At 43.0% G+C, this 16,480-nt stretch overlaps 1 protein-coding gene across 1 annotated transcript in view; it reads right to left on the bottom strand.

Moving 5' to 3' along the window:
- Positions 1-11,185, bottom strand: part of PROCA1 (protein interacting with cyclin A1) — a 15,599-nt gene extending 4,414 nt beyond the window's left edge. The window contains exons 1-2 of the mRNA XM_018555007.1: positions 10,636-11,185; positions 7,439-7,571 (exon numbers count right to left, since the gene is read on the bottom strand). Coding sequence (XP_018410509.1) covers positions 7,439-7,571; positions 10,636-11,059 — 557 coding nt within the window. The 5' untranslated portion in view covers positions 11,060-11,185. The remainder of the gene's footprint in view (positions 1-7,438; positions 7,572-10,635) is intronic.
- Positions 11,186-16,480: the final 5,295 nt, after the last annotated feature.

Here is a 16,480-nt window from a genome sequence, read left to right as displayed (position 1 = left end):
TCAATACAATATACACAGGACTCCACAGGCAGCATCGTCTTCCCCCCATTCTCAGCATCATCATCCTCTGCCGGCCTGGTGCTCTGGAGCTGCATACAATGGGCAGAGATGAGCGCAGCTCCATCTGTTTGCAGCACTCTCCGATCGTTGGAGGCGCCTTCCTCGTCCGGCTCCTCCTCTCTACCGACGCTGGCCCTGGCTGTCAACACGACAGCAGTCTCCTGGCCCAGTCTGCCCCCGCCACTAGTGGTGCTCTGGCCTGCCGCTGTGGGCAAAAGGGACAACTGCTGTGAGCCCCTGTAAATTATGGGGCCCAAGGAAGTTGCCCCTTTTGCCCTGTGGTAAAGACAGCCCTGGTCATGTGAGTGTTCCTATTAATTTCCAACCACGCCACACACCATGATGTGTACATCTGTTAAAACATGTCTGCGTTGTGGTGTGTTATTTGGGGCTAGAACACTTGTTCAGGACTCAAAGGCAACACAAGGGCACCAGTACCAAAAACATGCATTGACACTCAAACAGAGCATGTGCATATGTGTAAATGGGCCCTTGTAGCGAAACACAAGAAATTTATATATTGTAGCTTACCAGTCCTTAGATGTGGCAGCTACATTAGTTTTCTTTTTCAGGCTTTATTCTCACCCGGTGATCCTTCCAGTAACAAACTTCTCCTAGGGTGGCGACACACACTCTGCATTGTATTTATAGAGGAGCAGTGTTGTCACCCTAGGCTATGCTCCTGATTAGGACTATAAGCACTACAAGCTCATCTTCATACACTTTAAACAAGAGCTTTTAGATTGTAAGCTCTCATGTGCAGGGTGCTTCTAACCATCTTGTCTTGAATTGTATTGTAACTGTAATGTCTTTCATATATTGTAAAGCACTGCACAAACCTTTGGGGCTATATAAATCCTGTATAATAATAATATAACTACCATAAAGGTTGAGCGTTAGTGTTCTGATTTGGCAGCAAAGCATCCCTGAAGATTCTTTTGCAGTGATGGCAGAAACATATTATACACTCTGTTATGCAACAGCACCAAGTGTTCTTGGAAGGAGTGTCCAGTATAGGAATCCAAATAGCAGTAGTTTGGCGTCTACTGAAACCATATCTTTCAACCGTCCCCAAGTTGGAGGGCCTGTACCTCATATGGAACCAGATCCCTCTCTCCCTCATCTGGAACCAGATCCCGAGGTCCCTCTTTCCTCAGTTGTCCCTCTTTTTGGTCTGATGTACAGACATCCACGAGAAGGTTCTATTTAACCACCAAAAGTGTTATTCTGCACTAACACCCTCATCTTATCTCTTTTTTATTCTTGTTTGTTATTTTGAAAAGCCCATATACATAAAAAGTAATGGTGAAAACAACAATCCTGGGTTTAACCAATCGTTTTTTGGCATTTAACTTCTTAATGGTCGGGGGGGATGGGGGTTGTTGGCAGGGGTGTGTCTATTTCCTAAATACATTGAGCTGGAAGGTGTCCCTCTTTCTCGTCTCAGAAGGTTGAGTGGTATGCTGAAACTAACACCATGTTGTCAAGGTATTGTAATACACAATGCACCTATTATACATTACATTTCCATTCGCTGGTGAAGTTCGTCCTCTGTACACAGTGAAGTTCATTTTTGTCAGCCCAAACATTGTACCTTTATCTTTTTGTCTCCACACTTTGGCCTTCCAGACTGTGTCATGACTTTTGGTTTGGTGTTTACACATTACATTTCCTTGATAGTATTGAAGGTCACCGTGACAGCAAGGCCTCATTCTCACTGCACACCTCCCAACGGTCCCTCATTTCGAACCAAATCCCTCTGTTCCTCTTTCCTCCTCAGTTGTTCCTTTTTTTTTTCCTTAAAATTCTTTATTTAACAAAATCACCAATGAACAAGCATAGTAATGAAAGACAAATTCCAGAGGCTTAAGTAGATACACTCGAGGTACATTTCTGTTAGTTATTATAATAATATCATAACTACCATAAAGGCCAAGCTTTACTTAGTGTTCTGCTTTGGCAGCAAAGCATCCCTGAAGATTCTTTTGCAGTGATGGCAGAAACATATTATACACTCTGTTATGTAACAGCACCAAGTGTTCTTGGAAGGAGTGTCCAGTGAAGGAGCCAATAGCAGTAGTTTTGCAGCTGATTAAATGTTTGAAAAGCTGCATTTGCAAATTATATTCGCTATTACGGCCATATTTGCATACTAAAATTAGGCCTCATTCACACGGTCATGCACTTCTGTGAGAGGGCAATTCTAATTGCATATACATGCATATAATCATTTTAAATGGTATAATTCACTGTGTTAGGGCTTATGCATACCAGGTTGCTTAAGCTGTGCTGATCATCATTGATCAACACGGGCTCAACGCAAGGACACTGAGAAAACCATAAAGGTAAGTTGATGCGCGTTGTGTAAAAGTTTAGCATATCTAAATTTTTACGCAGCATAATGTACAACAATATGTGTGCAAAAAAGTGCAATATGTTGTAACAAAGCATCACACAACAGCTCCTGTGCATTATGTTCCATAAGACTGGTGGGAATAGGTCCTTTAAAATATACAATTCTGTGCATCCAGGAGCAGATTAGAGACTCTGAACATGTCTAGACGCATGAACTAGGGATGTTCAGATAGCAGTTCAGATACTTGGCATTTTCACAAGAACTACCAGGGTTGCAGCTGTTACCTGGCTCTGGCGCTCCACCACTGTCCTGAAATCATTAGTCTGTATTGTTTTAGAAAAACTGTCACATGACAAGAATTAAAAATGTATTAGTACTTGTATCTGTAAGTACTTGGGCAAGTATCAGTACTCGTACTTGAAAAAAATGGTATCGGTGCATCCTTACAAATGACATCTGCCTCCTAACTTTTGAATGGTTTTCTCTAGTCTAGTCACGGAGCTGGAAAAGTATCTGTACTTGTACCGAGTACGGTACTTGGTATCTGAACATCCCTAGCATGAACACAAAAAGTTGATCTGGGAAGTACAATTTTTCTTTATACTTCACGGATCAATTTCTCCTGTGTTTAAGCAAAACAATAGAAGGAGACTGAGAGAATTGGGGCTAGGTTGTCTAGCCCTGACAACTGTAGGCCATAGACGCCTGTCTATTATAATCTACAGTACGTCCCCTCTCTTCCCATGACTTCCATACATAGACAAAATGTATAATGTTGAGAAGCTCTGCTTCTACTGAAAGTCTGAAACCATATCTTTCAACTGTCCCCTAATTGGAAGGACTGTCCCTCATCTGGAACCAGATCCTGAGGTCCCTCTTTTCTCCTCAGTTGTCCCTCTTTTTGGTCTGATGTACAGACATCTACGAGAAGTTTCTATTTAACCACCAAAAAAAGTGTTATTCTGCACTAACACCCTCATCTTATCTCTTTTTTATTCTTGTTTGTTATTTTGAAAAGCCAATATACATAAAAAGTAATGGTGAAAACAACTACCGTATTTTTCGCTCCATAAGACGCACTTTTTTTCCCCCAAAAAGGAGGGGGAAAATGTGCCTGCGTCTTATGGATCGAATCCCGACGCCCGCGACATGCAGTTTCGGGCGCCGGGCGAGTAGTAGGAGCCACTGCTCGTTTAATACGAGTGATCTAATGAGATCACTCGTATTAAAACCGAGCAGCGGCGGGGCCGATCGAGTTCAGCAATAGGAGCCACTGCTCGTTTAATACGAGTGATCTAATGAGATCACTCGTATTAAAACCGAGCAGCGGCGACGATCGAGATCACCATAGAGCAGACGAAGAACGGACGTTCTTCGTCTGCTCTGTGTGATCACTGAGAACGTGGCGCTGTAATCACAGCGCCACCTGTCTCAGCGGTCACTAACTGCAGCTTCTGTCACAGCTTCTGTCATAGAAGTTGTGAGAGAAGCTACGGTCTGTCGAGTGCTCCATAAGGCGCGCCGGACCTCCCTGCGTCCTATGGTCCGGTGCGTCTTATCGACCGCAAAATACGGCATTCTGGGTTTATCCAATCATTTTTGGCATATAACTTCTTAATGGTCGGCAAACCGGGGGGGGGTTGTTGGCAGGGGTGTGTCTATTACCTAAATACATTAAGCTGGAAGGTGTCCCTGTTTCTCGTCTCAGAAGTTTGGGAGGTATGGTAAAACTAGCACCATGTGTAAAATGTGTTGCAGTACTACGCAATGCACCTATTATACATTACATTTCCAATTTCTCTGGTGAAGTTTATCCTCTGTAAACAAGTTAATTTTTATCAGCCCGAGCATTGTACCTTTATCTTTTTGTCCCCTTTTTGTCTCCACACTTTGGCCTTCCAGACTTTGTCATGACTGGAAGGTCAAAGTGTTTGGTGTTTACACATTCCATTTCCTTGATAGTATTGAAGGTCACCATGACAGCAAGGCCTCATTCTCACTGCACACCTCCCAACGGTCCCTCATTTCAAACCAAATCCTTCTGTCCCTCTTTCCTCCTCAGTTGTCCCTCATTTTGATCTGTTGGACAAATATCTATGAAAAGGTTCCATTTCACTACCAAGAGTGTTATTCTGCACTAACACCTTCATCTAATCTCTTAATTATCTTGTTTACTATTAAGAGAAGACAGTATAAAGGAAAAGCGAAGGTGGAACACAACAGTTCTGGGTTAAAAAAATTATTTTTGTCATATAAATTCCTAATAGCCCGCATAACATGGGGGGGAGCAGGGGTGTGTACATTGCCTAACTACCATTGGAGTCCCTCTTTCACATTTAAGAAAGTTGGGAGGTAAGGCACTGGCAGTGTAAAACCTACATCTAGAGGACATATCTAAACGCATGTGAATGCATGTTATGGTGTTTCAATAGTATCATTCAAGCGGAAAGTTTGCCTTCAGTGATAAACTGTAAATTCGGATAAGCCCATCTTAAAACAGGAACATCTAAACACAGCAAAATGTGATCTGTGAAGCATAAAAGTTGTTACTTCCCAGGCAACTTATCCTGCATTTAGAAGCACCTAACCCAGGAGTGCCAGTGTGCATGAGGCCTAATACACCAAAAGTGATTTACATATACGATATATTGAAGTATTCTCCCTTTTTTTCACCATGAAATCAGATTTTCCAGCCTTATCAACCATATATAGATATTAGACACACTCATACTAGATCAAACCTGAAAGCCTTAACCTACATCTTAAAAGGTAGTTCTGTGTCACCATCACACTAACTTACTTAAAAAAAATGTGCTTTAGGGCCGGTGCACACCTAGGCGACACCCCACCGTGGATTGCCGCGCAGTCAGGAGTCACCTAGCTGTGCACCGATCGCACTGTGGGTGCCATTATTTTCCAATGGCATCCCGGTGGGGGGGGGGGGGGGATCGTGCAGTTTCCCGCCGCGATTCTGCCCGTGCTTCTAAAACGGCCGCGAGTCGTGTATCGCAGCGTGACAGCTTGAGGGATCCATGGAGCTCCCAGCTGGCTGGTAAGGGTTTAAAGTCAAAATGTTTTTAAGCTTTTTTCAAATGCTGATGAAACCACTGTCAATTGATGCTGCTTCTTGATGTTTAAAAGTTTTAGTTCCGTACAGAATCAGCTGGTCCCCTGAGCACTGGACCTGATATCCTGTTTTAGAGTGGCTCCTTCTACTTTTGCAGAGTCCAATGGAGACACCCCTGTGTGTGCCAGTAATCTGTGTGTCTCTCCACAAACACAAACATAAACACAGACACAGCAAAGCAAAACATCCTCCTGCTCTCCTTCCTCCCTTCTTCCTTCTCCTTTCTCAAAGCTAGTAGATGAACAGTTGCTGGAGACTGCTCTGTCCCTTGTGATTTTGTACTGAACAGGAGGTCTAGGGAAGCTGAGAGAGTTGGTGCTGTTCGGAAACATGACTGTAAGTGCTTGGGCAAAAATGTTATGAAATACTTTGCTGGGCAATTTGCTGTATATTTGATCTGGATTCATTATTGGAAAAAACTGGGTTCCTCTTTATTCAAGGAAGGGTACCAACAAATCTGTCCGTGTAGTGACTGCTGTACTATCATGATGATTTTTCTCTACAAATGGCACATCCATAACCAGCTCACTGATTTTTTCAGCTAAGATACCATTGTTGCTTTAGAGAAGCAAATTCTCTAAAGATTCCAACAAAGTATGTACAAGAACCCACAGGACACCAGAATGCGGTATCCCTTACCCCCTAGTAAATGCTGCACATAAAAAAATAAAAGTCAATGGAGCTACTTATTAAAATGACCCGAATTATCCAAGCCAGTGCAAAAAAAGGGCAAAACTCGTACATAAAGTTCAGTAACCAACAGTATCAGATTTACAATTACTGCTGTCACATAACACTCACTTGTTGGATTTGGTCTACTTTAGGTTTATTAGATTATTCTGGAAACTGCTTAAGAGGTCTTAGGTGAAAGAAATCATGTTACCAAGGACAAGCTATCATTGTTTGGGTACAGTGTAGCTGATGTAGACTGGTGAGACAGGATATTAACGAGTGTGCAGTAATGACAGAGGAAGTGAATGAGTGAAGATTGTGTCACTTTATATTGTCGTTTTGTAGTAAGAAAACAATGTTCAATTAATATCAGTGTAAAGCCAAATACACGCAGGGAAATTATACAATCAGTGGTGTAATAGCATGCGTAGGTATAATAGCAATCTTCACTCATTCACATTCTGTCATTGCTGTACACTCATTGATAGTCTGTCTCCGGGGCCGGAGTTACACTCTCTGCTGCCCCAAAGCCAGGTTCCTCAATGCGCCCCCCTGTATGCAGGCTGCATAGAAGTGATCTCGACGACATCGCCGAGATCACTTGTACAAAACAAGCGGCGGATTCCCCGCTGTACATTTAGCCCTGCTTGCCCAAAGCAAGGACCTGCATGTCCTGGGCATCCGGCGATTGGAATTCCACACCCCCTGCTGCCCCTCTACTCCCTGCTGCTCCAAGGTCGCGCCTCGGTTGACCTTGTGGGAAATCCGGCCCTGTCTGTCTCACCATAGACCGGACTCTTGGCCTGTCTCTTAAGTCCTGCCATAAATCAAGAGCACTTCTTTCCCCTTATCACAGCAATGGAAATATACTTGTGATGTGTCCAAGTATATTTGTATATTGTTATGGGTTATTGTGTATAATTGTATTATTAATATTGCGGTTATGTGTTGTGGGCCCTGAGTCATATATTCCATTTGTGCCCAATGAAGCTGTGCCCTTGTACGACACTGTATTCCTGGTAACAAAGACCCATCCATACCGTTTATTACATTTGTAGCATTATGTTTTGGGAGTATCACACAGCTCATCGTTCTACCAATTTACCGCCGACTGTTAGAAATTACACAACTGTATAGAAATGTACATTTCTATATTACTACACAAAGTCCTAATACAAATACCATTTCCTCTGAGCCACCCCAATTTCAAGGAAGTAACTTACTTGTTGTCACACTGGCAGTGACTGATGGTGTGCCAGCGGAGGTTCCAGTGGCCATAGTTGGAGGTTAAGGAGTGGATGACATGCTCACAGTGGTCGTGTGTCCTGCAGCATGAGTCTGTTTCTCTGTGTTCACCTAAGCAAGAAAATTGTCATATAGTTATAACAAACTCATCTGCAGATTGGCCTTCAGCTATAATGCTATGATGCCTACAGTCTACTGCTGCTCTTATATAACAAAGTATCTCACTTGGCTTGGAATGGGCAATGATCAATATGTTACCTTGAGATCTTAGCAGTTATCTCCAGATAGATTTCAAAAGAAAAGTTTACAAGCATCAATGGGATTCTCTAGATACCAGATCATTGTTCTCCTGCTGGCAGCGGGGTAGTTTACTTTCAGAATGAGTAAAGCTCATCCAAAAAAATCTCATCTGAACATTGGATCATTTTATCAGAGGCTTGACAAATGCTGTTCAAAATTTTGTTTAATTTTTAAAGCCGGGTATACACGCTTCTATTTGCTTCGTTCAACCTGCTGGGTGAACGAGGAAAATGGAACAGATTCCTCCATCAATGCCTATAAGCGTTGATTGAGAAACCTCCAACTGTTTCCTTTGTATTCTGACAGCAGCTGCCATCAGAATACCCGAACAGAGCTGGCAGCTCATTGGCTGCTACCTCTGTTTGGCCAACAATGTTTCCACATGCTCCTTCGATCAGCTGATGGAGGAATGCCAGTTGGAAAGGTGCCAACAGCAGCCCCACGCATTCAATTTTGTCCGGTCCATCAAGAATGAGGTGAAATTCGAAGCATGTGCACCCGGCTTAACATTCAACTTTGGAAATGAATGGAGATATTTTTTTAATGCAACAAATCGATTAGTTGAAAAAATAATCGGGCAACTAATCAATTATGCCCTGCAATTGAGAACAATGCAGGACCAATAGGATAACGAGATTCCGCCCATGTATTGAAGCCATTTATTCAGTGCTCATCATTTTTTTTATATAATAACACAATTTATGATAAATGATTTTGCTACCTTCAGATTCAATCTCAATGAAAACTGTTAAAGAAAGTTTCACACTGCCTGAACATTGCAGAGAATTCTTCATAATCTTCAACTGACAGCAAAGCACTTAATCTAGTGACTGCTGCATGATCTCTTCATGGTGATGGATTGTCTTTAAAGGGTAAGTGCACTTTCGCAAGAGAATTTGGGAATCTCCTCCTGTAAAGGTGTCCTGTTCATACCCCATACTGCTACGTAGAGCAGCCCTGCACTATGGACTTTGAATTTTGCTAAAAAATGACCACGCTGACCAATGAATGCTTGCCATTAACAAGTCAAATTCAAAATCCATAGCGCAGGGTTACACTACACAGCAGTATGTGGGATAACTAGTACACATATACTAGCGGAGTGGAAGGAGCTTTTGCCAAAAGGTAAGTATAGCAGGGGGAGAGGGGACAAGATTGGAGGGGGAAAGTCCATTTTCCCAAATTCACTTGGGAAAGTGAACTTACCCTTTAAAGTTATAAATACTAATGCCTTGGTATAATAAATACACAAAATGTAGCATCACCAGGTGTTGACAGCTCATTTTTGGAATTATTGTACTGTAATTATCAGATCATTATGATTAGGACACAGGACAATACTGGATAATCAAGAAAGGGGCTTAATTCTATAAGGACCTCAGTGCGATGCATTTCATCTTCATCATATATTGAGACATGGTTTTCACATGCTACAATTTCTTTTTGAAACTGCTGGGCTTCAGGTCTGAAAACTGAGCACTGTAAAACATATCAGTGCTTTCCGCAGCAATCAATCCCATTCTCCCTTCATAAAATCTGGTCAGTATTTGTTTCCTACATTACACCCACTGAGACATTGCAAAGCATTTATCTGAGTTTGTCAGCAAAGCCAGTGAAAGTAAATTCTTGTGGGGTCAGTATCATGCTATGCTGAGGGTGTGCTTTCTAGCAAGTACAAAACTTTATGATGCAGCAGTTTGCTGTTTCCAAAAAAATTCAATTCAAAAGCTCTTGCGAGAGACAAATAGAAAAGGATGCCCATAGCTTATTGCCTGGCCATATAGACCTGCAGTAAAAGCTTCAATATCATAAAAATCATATGTGCATTGTATTTGATTCTAAAAGGTGCACATTTCATTTATAAAACAAGTCTCAACTAGTGCGGTTGTCAATAGCAACCAATCAGCTTCTATCTTTCATTATTTTTCCTACACAGCTTAGAAAAGGATCATTAAGAGCTCATCTCTGGGCAAAACTAGAAACTACCCTTGCAGTGAAGCTGCCCTTGCACTGCAAGGGTTAAGTGCTCACAAAGGGACCATAAAAAGCAATTTTACTTACCTGATCCCCACTTTTGCCTGCTCCCATTGGGATGCTAGACTGGTCTCCGCAGCCTTTTGTTCCCTTTGCTTCAGGGATCTAAGGGTCACTGATGTCATCTCATCTAATGCAGGGTCTATAGATCTGCATTAGACATGAGGATGCTGAGGGACATTGCACCAGTTGTAGTGAAGGGGAGAGAGATGAGTGGTGGTCGCCAGGGGAGCAGGGATTAGGTAGGTAAAAATGATTTATTCAAGTACCATAGGCATACATGAGCAGCTCACCCTTGCAGTGCAGGGGTAGACCCACTGCAAGGGTAGTTTTTTTGGTTTGCCCAGAGATGGGCTTTAAAAGCTGATTGGCTGCACTCTTCTTAAGACAAAGTTGAGAGAAAGTTTGTCCCAGACGCTTTTCATTCATTCCCCCAAAGACACTAATTGGTAGCGGAGGACAACACCTCCTCTTTATTGTGCATTAGCTCTAAAAATGTCTGTTACTTAGACCTGCCAAGATCCAGGATGCTGGACTACAATTACAATGTAGAATGTTACAATGCAATTACAATGTTACAATGCTAAAGACCTTCCTCCACCTTCACATAAATACCAGGTCACAGCACTATGCATTGTTGTCTAGACCAGAGGTGGGCATCTCCTGCCATCCAGCTGTGCTTTAACTACAAATCCCAACATGACTCTGCCTCTGAAAGCCATGTCTGTAACTGTCATTCTTGCAATGTCTCATGGGACTTGTAGTTCCACAACAGCTGAAGCGATGGAATTGCCCACCCTTGGTCTAGACCCCAGCTAGAATTTGGTAAGCTTTAACTTACCTAGATCAGTTTCTTTTTCTGCATTATTCCCAGCTCCGCACCACAGGGTTCCTGGGTAGGTAAAGCCTCTCTTGACTCTTGCATGGTGATCATTTGCTTGTGTTCTCCTTGATTGCAGAAAATAGAAGCATGCCATTCTGGCTTCAGCAAAGCCTCCATAGCTACTGTACAACTCATCATCTTGCCTGATGCATTGGGTTAGGAAAGAATTTACAGCCCCTTCATCCTCCTCCACAGAGCATGATACCAGTTGTCTCCTGGTGTCCCATGTAGAGATCACCAATTCCTTGCCATCTGTCACCTGGTGCTGGGTGAGATGTCCATGGGCAGAGAGCAGGGCACAGTCCTGTACAGGAAGGCTGCTCTCAATCCCCTGCCCTCTACAGGTGATGCAGCTCAGTAGAAGAGTCAGGATCTCCTTCATGTCTGTCTCAGTTCAGCACCATAGGCAGGAGACAGCAGCCAGCCCTGGAGCTTGCAGCATTTATCAGGGGCTTTATGAGGTGGTCTGATCTTCACACAAATGAAAACCAGGAGGAGGTGCTAAGCTGGAAACCTCCAACTTCTCCATGACTTCCTATCATTATCCTCCACAGATTCATTCTGTGCACAGCATTAGCGAGTCACAATAGTTCCCATCTACCCCCCTCCTATTCTTTATTAATAATAGGAATACTATCTGCTTTCATCTATTCAATGGATTGTATAGAGAGATCATGTGCTATGTATTATGTCAATGGAGAGCCAGACACACCTACTATTTGCTGCTCATAGTCTTGTCAAATGTGCTCCTGTTAGTAAGTCTCTGTAAACACTGCTCGTCTGCATTTTCATGCGTTTTTACGTTGCTTTTTATGGATTTTAACGTCCTGTTCACACCTAAGAATAGCGTTAATTGCATTATACTGTGCAATTAACTATTGCACAGTGTACCTAGCGTGCATTACTGTGTGCTAGGTGTGTTGGGTTGCCATTCATTTGCATGGCACCCTAACATGCCTCCCAGCTGCAACGCAATGCAACGTATAGTACCGCAATACCATGCATTGCAGTACAGTGGAAAAAGCACGGCGTGTTGTGCTGCGATGTTGGGAGGTGCAATGGGGTAGCATTCAAATGAATGGCAATGCAATGCCCCTAGCACATGATAATGCACGCTAGGAGCGTTATTCAATAGCGTGCTTTGTGCGATTAATGTTACACTTAGGTGTGAAATGCACTGCCACTGCCTATGTGGCTTAAATGCACCAATGAAGGTCTATGGGGCTTAAATGCACCAATGAAGGTCTATGGGGCTTAAATGCACCAATGAAGGTCTATGGGGCTTAAATTCACCAATGAAGGTCTATGGGGCTTAAATGCACCAATGAAGCCCTATGGGGCTTAAATGCACCAATGAAGCCACAGCACTTTTTTCAGAGTCGCAGTGCAATGCATAGGTGTGAATGGGTCACATAGAAACTAAAGGGATTCTCTTTGTCATGCATTGTGTTAAGATGGCTGAAGCACTTCTAATCGCATAGGTGTGACTGGGGACTAGGACTAACACAACCCCTGTCCTAGTGTGACAATGCTCACTATACTGTATCTACGGAGGAGGATAGATTGCACGTTCCTGATTTGGACTACAGAACACCTCCCGCTCTCATTTCTATAACATGGGAGGGTTCTTTAGCCCCCAGAGGTGAACTGAATGGGGCTGATGACACTGCAGAGTGCACAGGATTTCTGGTAGGATTGACTGCAGAGCAAAATAAGAGAAGTTTATTATTGGAGGACACTGTATGAAGATGCTGCCATTGCTGACCTCCTTCTGAAAATGCTGTTCCTCTGACCTCTCTTTGGCTTTACTTACTGACCTGAAACAAGCAACTTCAAACCCTAATCCTTGTTCTCTGACTCAGAAAAGAGTGAAGCTACTGAATGACAGCCAGCATTTTCAGGGGAAGGGTCCAGCAGTAGCAGCTCTCAGAATAGCTTTCCCCCAAAGCCCAAACTACAGGGGTGATACTAGATACCCCCTTACTACTCCACCAGACAAAAAAAAAAACATTATCTTTATTTAAATGCAACTAAGATAACTGAATAATAAATTTCTGGTAGATTAATTTCATCCTCTTCACAGCAGTACTCAGAAGAAGAAGGGGAACACTAGTAGCGCTGTGTACTGCAGCAGAGCAAATATGCCTATCAGTCTAGCACAGTGAACATACTAACATGAGTGTAGAGCAGAGTGATGACTCATTAGTGTGTCTCTGCTCCATCATTGTCCAATCAATAATCTAGGGCAGGGGTAGCCAAACTCTGGTCCTCCAGCTGTGGTGAAACTACAAATCCCATGATGCATCTCTCTCCGGGAGTCATGTCTGTGGCTGTGAGAATCTTGCAATGCCTCATGGGATTTGTAGTTCCACCACAGCTGGAGGGCCGTAGTTTGGCTCCTCCTGATCTAGGGGGTGCGTTCTTAACCATTCTGTGCTGCCACTGCATTGAAGGCCCAGGACATAGCTATGTTCCCTTCTAGCAGTGTCTGAATCACACGATGGACTGGAGAGTATTACAAATCTTTTGGCAGGTAGGGAAGTTTCTAAGTGTGCATTTTACTGAGTATTTAGCTGCTTTCCCAGGGTTCAGCTTAACTGAAGACATGAACATGATGTTTCCATTTCTAGATTTTCCTCCACGTATGATCCCACTGGAGGTAATAAATTAAAGATGTCACATCTGGAGAAAAAGTTGAATTCCCTTAGAATGTTAATCTGTATACTGACACTCTGTGTGGAAGAATATTACTTAAAGAGACCCTGTCACCATACCATTCATTTCTGTGTCTAGTTGCTCATTACAAGCAATCTGATTCTTCATTTCATGATCCTTCGCTGCATTATGTCATAAGAGAAACATGAAACTGCCATTGCTCAGCTCTCCTTCTGACAATACTAGCTGTCTGGGAGTCACTATCCAGGAACAAGATTTCAAAAAGGCACTCTGACTTTTTTCTGACTTTCCCAATCGGCATACTTGTTGTAGGTCAATGACGAAAAGAATAGTAAAGAAGATCTCCAGGTACAAAATGTTATTAACCCTTGCAGTAGGGCTATCCCCCACACTGCAAGGGTTAAGTGGTCGTTTTTGCCTAGGGTTAAAAAAAATACATACTAACTCAATCCTCCAAGCTGGCTGGCTCTTAGAATGGTACTTCAAGCCTCTGCCCCCCTCCACTGCATCAATCTAAGGTCCTTGAGTCTGTAGCAGATTTGCATGGCAACCAATCGGCATCTACCTCTCATTTTGAAATCCTAACAGGACAAACTGAAGAGAGAAGCTGATTGGTTGCTCCAGATTCTGTATGCTACAGTTTAAAAAAAAACCTTCCCCCTGTTTATAAGACATGAGGACAATGAGGGACATACTATCGCTGCTGCTGTGGAGGAGGAGACAGGCTGGAGGGTGCACTGTCACAGCCAGTCAGCTCAGAGGATCGGGTGAGTATAACTTTGTTAATTTTGACCCTAGCCAAAAATGAGCACCTAACCCTTTCTTTAAAGAAGAACTCCAGGCAAAAGTGTTCTTAATCCTTGCAGTGGGGCTACAGCCAGTAATGGAGCATTTCTAAAAAGGGTCCAGTCACGGAAGCCCCCGTACTTTTTCATGACAGGTTTATTTTCATTTTTTTAAAATGTGAAGCTCAAAGCCCAGAAAAATGTTAAATGTCAGACTTTTTTTTTTTTTTTTTTTCAATATTTCTGGGAAATAAACTGAAGGCTAGACTTGGCATATGTCTCACTCTCTCTATGGCAGTAACTGTATAGATCAAATGTTCTAGCTGGGCTAGTCTGGGTGGTGTAGAGATTGCTTTCTAGTCTGGGTGGTGGACAATATTAATCCCTCTGCATTATTCTTTTCCCATAGCTATGTGAACTTGAGTTACCTCCCAAAGCCGGTCTCCCCTCTCCCAGGGAGGGTGTGACAGGGGCGTATGAGGCCAGCATTGCTGTGCTAGGCTGGTGGTGTGATGTAGATGGACCCATAGGAATTAGCTCCTTTTTTTGAATTCGTCCCCATGCTACAGCGTCATTTGTCATACTGCCTTTCATGTTGATGTCCTTTATTATTACTGTTGCCTCCGCCCCTCCGGGAGAAGGGCCTATTGTGCGTCGTGGCACAGCCTGTGACCTATTTCTAGTCTGTGATCTGCAGGGAATGTAAAAGAAAGACCTTCTTTATTACAGCACGTTAATCAAAGTTGTATTAAGAAACCCAGTGGAGTTTTCATAGGGGATTATGGGGAAAGCTGTGAAGTATGTAGATACATTCCACAGCTGTGCAGACCGTGCCTCTGGGATTGGTCTCAAATCATCAGCTGTTTCTTTCCCCACCTCCCTAACATTGTGGACAATTGTTAAGACTCACCCAAAAGTGTAATTGCATCTTAAAATGTACCAGTTAGTACTAAGGTACTAATATACAAACTTTACACCAGGGGTGGTCAACTTGCTTGATATAAAGGGTCTCAAGTGCGGCCACTGACATTATCATGGGGCTGCACATAATATTCAGTGAATTAAAGACTACATAAAACTGTCAGAGACTGCAAACATGCTGCAATAGGAGATGGTCAGAGAATGCAAACACGCTCCAGTCGTTGGAGAATGGAGACATGTTACACTGCTATTACTGCCCCTATACAACGCAATGCTTTCACAATTCTGCTTCCTACAGCCCTATTAAAAATGACTTGTTCCACATTTGATGTTTCTCTTAGCAAGATCATTAGCTGATTATTATCAATTACAGTGTTGTCTGAGGACTACAGAACTTTGCTGTTATATGTTATAGGCTGCCTAGTCCTATCTTATTTCAGTTGTCCTGATACAGAAGGGTAAGTGAGTGTTGTCATCCTAGGACTGGAACTGTGTTACTGGCAGAATCACGAGGTGAAAATAAAATAGAAAGTAAAAAAAAAATAGAAAATGAATGCAGCCACCACGTCTAAGAACTGGTAAACTGAAAAATATAAACAAATGCTGTTTTAGGGTTTAGATTTGCTTGCACATCTAAGGTCCCTGACACATTCACAGAATCTGAGGTCAGTTTTATGCAATAGCATCCAACACTGGGTGATTGGCACTGGTAATGTTTGGCACAGAGCTGTTGGCGCTGAAGGAAATGTCCAATTCCAAGGCCCCCCTCACACAAACCCTCCATATAACTCTAACACGAACTCTCCCTAATATAAATGTAATCCTTTCCAGACTCACCTCTCTTTCCCCTATACCAGTGATGGCGAACCTTTTTGAACCCGAGTGCCCAAACTGCGACGCAAAATCAATTTATTTATCTCAAAGTGCCAGCGCTGAAAATAAGTTTAGCATTGCAGTTTGGGCGCCTTAGGCAAAATAGGGAAACCCTCATATTCAAACATTAAGGCCCCATTCACACTCAGCGACACTCACCTAGGCGGATTTCAGCGTGGCCGGGATATCGCGACTGTTCAGGCGACGTTCCAATGACGATCGCGCGACCTTCACCGTTGGGCTGCATGCAAAAAATCGAAAAATCGCGTGACATTCACGGGAAAAAGGGTCCTGCACGAGCGACGGGCGACATGAAGCTGTACATTAAAACAGCTCCATTGAAAAGCATTGGATGGCGACTTCTTGCGATATCGTGAGGCGGAAATCGCGCGATAAAACGCCCAGTATGATTGGGCACTTATACACTGAATAAAACACATACACGCACTTATTAAAACACACACAGAACTACTAATAAAAATGAACAATTAAAACACTGCCCCTCTCCTGCTTACCTTATCTCTCATGGGGGATGGCTGTGCGGCTCT

This window comes from Nanorana parkeri, unplaced genomic scaffold (assembly GCF_000935625.1).
Source record: "Nanorana parkeri isolate BGI_ZX_2015 unplaced genomic scaffold, ASM93562v1 scaffold181, whole genome shotgun sequence".
NCBI lineage: Eukaryota > Metazoa > Chordata > Amphibia > Anura > Dicroglossidae > Nanorana > Nanorana parkeri.
Note: the sequence above shows the minus strand (reverse complement) of the source record. Positions and strands in the feature narration are given on the sequence as shown.